This window comes from Limulus polyphemus, unplaced genomic scaffold, assembly GCF_000517525.1.
Source record: "Limulus polyphemus unplaced genomic scaffold, Limulus_polyphemus-2.1.2 Scaffold7826, whole genome shotgun sequence".
In the NCBI taxonomy this organism is placed as follows: Eukaryota; Metazoa; Arthropoda; class Merostomata; order Xiphosura; family Limulidae; genus Limulus; species Limulus polyphemus.
In genome coordinates this window covers 20033-23110 of record NW_013673436.1, presented here as the reverse complement: position 1 = coordinate 23110, position 3078 = coordinate 20033, and the positions used below count along the sequence as shown (strand labels likewise).

The 3078-nt window shown below is 34.5% G+C and overlaps 1 protein-coding gene across 1 annotated transcript in view; it reads right to left on the bottom strand.

Annotated features, from left to right (window-relative positions):
• Positions 1-390: 390 nt before the first annotated feature.
• Positions 391-3078, bottom strand: part of LOC111089912 (transmembrane protein 211-like) — an 11867-nt gene continuing 9179 nt past the window's right edge. Inside the window, exon 2 of the mRNA XM_022403171.1 lies at positions 391-1500. Within this exon, the coding sequence (XP_022258879.1) occupies positions 1238-1500 (263 nt within the window). The 3' untranslated portion in view covers positions 391-1237. The remainder of the gene's footprint in view (positions 1501-3078) is intronic.

Genomic DNA, 3078 nt, shown 5'->3' with positions numbered 1-3078 from the left:
AGACTTATAACCAGTGCTGTATATCACATAGATTATGTTAAGTTCTTTAGTTTTCGTTAAGAATGAAATAATACTTTTCTCTTGCAATCTTCCTTGAAAACTAGACTTATAACCAGTGCTGTATATCACATAGATTATGTTATGTTATTTAGTTTTCGTTAAGAATGAAATAATACTTTTCTCTTGCAATACTCCTTGAAAACTAGACTTATAACCAGTGCTGTATATCACAGATTATGTTATGTTATTTAGTTTTCGTTAAGAATGAAATAATACTTTTCTCTTGCAATACTCCTTGAAAACTAGACTTATAACCAGTATTTTATGTTCACATAGATTATGTTATGTTCTTTAGTTTTCGTTAAGAATGAAAACATTGTCCTCTTCGAATTACAATATGACTAGTTTTATTAATCACATGAATACATTCCAAAAAACAGAAACTTACACACTTCATTTCTACTGGGGATGAACGTTAACTACATCATATAGATATAATATAAATATGCATATATATATACTTAAAAAGTCCAAAAAATGCAATAACAAAAAATAATTTTTTTAAACAGGTCAATGTTGTGGAAATCACAAAGCTTTCAAAATTGGTAATCCGGTCTACAGGTTAAGTTGGTTATTTCTAAAATATCTATCGTAAACATTTAATGAAGTTATTTTAATCAGAAAATCGTTCGACTATCGTTAAACTTTTGAATTTCTATTCTATGAGCCGCTTCTGGTGTTAAGTAACTTAATATGGTCTAGAGCTGGGAGTTCCCAAAATGAGGGCCTATTGAAAATGTGGGGGAGTAACAAATACACACAACTCTTAAGAGAGTTAAGGTACTCAGTTTCTATAGATTCATTTTGAGGAGGTGGGACCTCTATGAGGAGGCGGAAGGTTTTGGAGACCCTTGTGTTGAGAAAATTTGGAAACCCTTAGTCTAGTAAGATTTACGGTTTCAGCTAGAAGTTCAATTTAACCACAACTCTGAAATACAGAAATTTTGAAACCACAATAATGGACATCATGCATTGTTGTCAGCGTCACTCACGACTTGAGACGAGATGGGAAAGAAAAGTTCACTCATTGTGGTTGATTGTTAAAAGAAAATCCTTCATCACGAACATCTTGATTTAGAATTTTGTTCGCGTATTGTGCTTGGCGATTACGCACAGTTTAGAAAATGTCGTTGTATGTCGTTCCTTCAAAGCAATCACTATATAAACCACGAGGAGTTTATAAAGAAAGATTATTGGTGACTTGTTTTAATGAATCCGTGTATTTTACATAACAAGGCCTATAAACATTATAAGAAGAATATCTTGCCAGCAAAGGACAGTAGAACCCTAATATTGTTCCCATGATAGCCATCATATAAGCCCAGCCAAGTCGACAGCTAGAAGGGTTGAATACGTCAGAGCGCGGTCCACAGTGTAAACGTACGAAGTGATTGGTCAGGATCAATGGGTATAGAAGCAGTGCCATTGTCTGGAACAAAACTGAAAATAGAAATAATCTATGATATTACGATAATGATAAAAAAGGTTTAATTTAGGATAATGATACTTCAAAACATTTGAGGTGCTTAAAATGTAGTTTATATTTACATCACATTTGCTGCTTGCATAACATAATATTGTAGATAAAACAAAGTACTATGGAACTATGTAATTATAATATAAAAAAACAACAACATTACACTGATAATCACGTAAATTTATGAAATGTGCAAATTTACTTTGCTAACAATATAATATACACGTCCTAATGTTTTAGGGCACTGTGTAATTTTTATTGTGACAGCACATTTTATCAGCTCTTATTGCTGTGGTCTCTGATGTAGACATGGTTAATAGCACATACTGAGCGTAATTCAGAAGTTTCTTTATTATGTGATAATGTTTTAATCTTAATACCAATGACGCTCTTTCTAAAGCAGTGATTCATAAAGCGTGGTCCATGAGGGTCCTCCAGTTGGTTCAAATACAAGTCATATCACTCAAAGCGTGGTACATGAAGGTCATCCGGGTGGTTCAAATACAAGTCATGTCACTCAAAGCGTGGTCCATGAGTGTCCTCCAGGTGGTTTAAATACAAGTCATATCAGAAGCACTGCCATGTTTCCCGTTAATTCTGGTGAGTTTTTTGCAGTGTTAAGCGAAAGCGGGTGAGGTAGAACCGGTTCGCAGACGAAAATGTTTGAGAACCACTATCTTAAAGTATCAATAAAAGAAAATTTAAGAGTCGAGAAATTCTTTTTTATCGAGGCTCGGCACGGCCAGATGGTTAGGGGACACGTGCGGGTCACTGGTTCGAATCTCCGTCCCACCAAACATGCTCGCCTTTTCAGGCGTGGGGGCGTTATAAAGTGACGGTCAATCCCACTATTCGTTAGTTAAAAAGTAGTCCAAGAGTAGGCTGTGGGCGATGATGACTAGCTGCATTTCCTCTAGTATTTCACTGCTAAATTAGGGACGGCTAGCGCAGATAGCCCTCGTGTAGCTTTGCGCGAAATACATAACAAACAAACAAACAAATCCTTCTTAACTAATGTTGTTCTCCAACCTGATCGAATCAATGCGGAGTATATCATAATTGCTGTTGCTGGCAATTTCCAAATGATACTTTATGAACACATCTTTATATTTTAATTGAACTTCATACACGTAAGAAAAATGACGATAAAATGTTTGTTGTCTTATTCAGATATTCTCGTTCATTTCCATTTTTGGGGGGAGAGAAATGTTCATTATTTTAGTCTTTCTTATAAATCAAAAATACACTGGCTAAGATATTATAAAATAACTAGTGGTGGTACTCGTACACTGTATTAAATATCATTTCATGTACTGGTGTACTGTATCAAATATCATATCACGTACTGGTATACTGTATCAAATATCATTTCACGTACTGGTATACTGTATCAAATATCATTTCACGTACTGGTATACTGTATCAAATATCATTTCACGTACTAGTATACTGTATCAAATATCATTTCACGTACTGGTGTACTGTATCAAATATCATTTCACGTACTGGTGTACTGTATCAAATATCATTTCATGTACTGG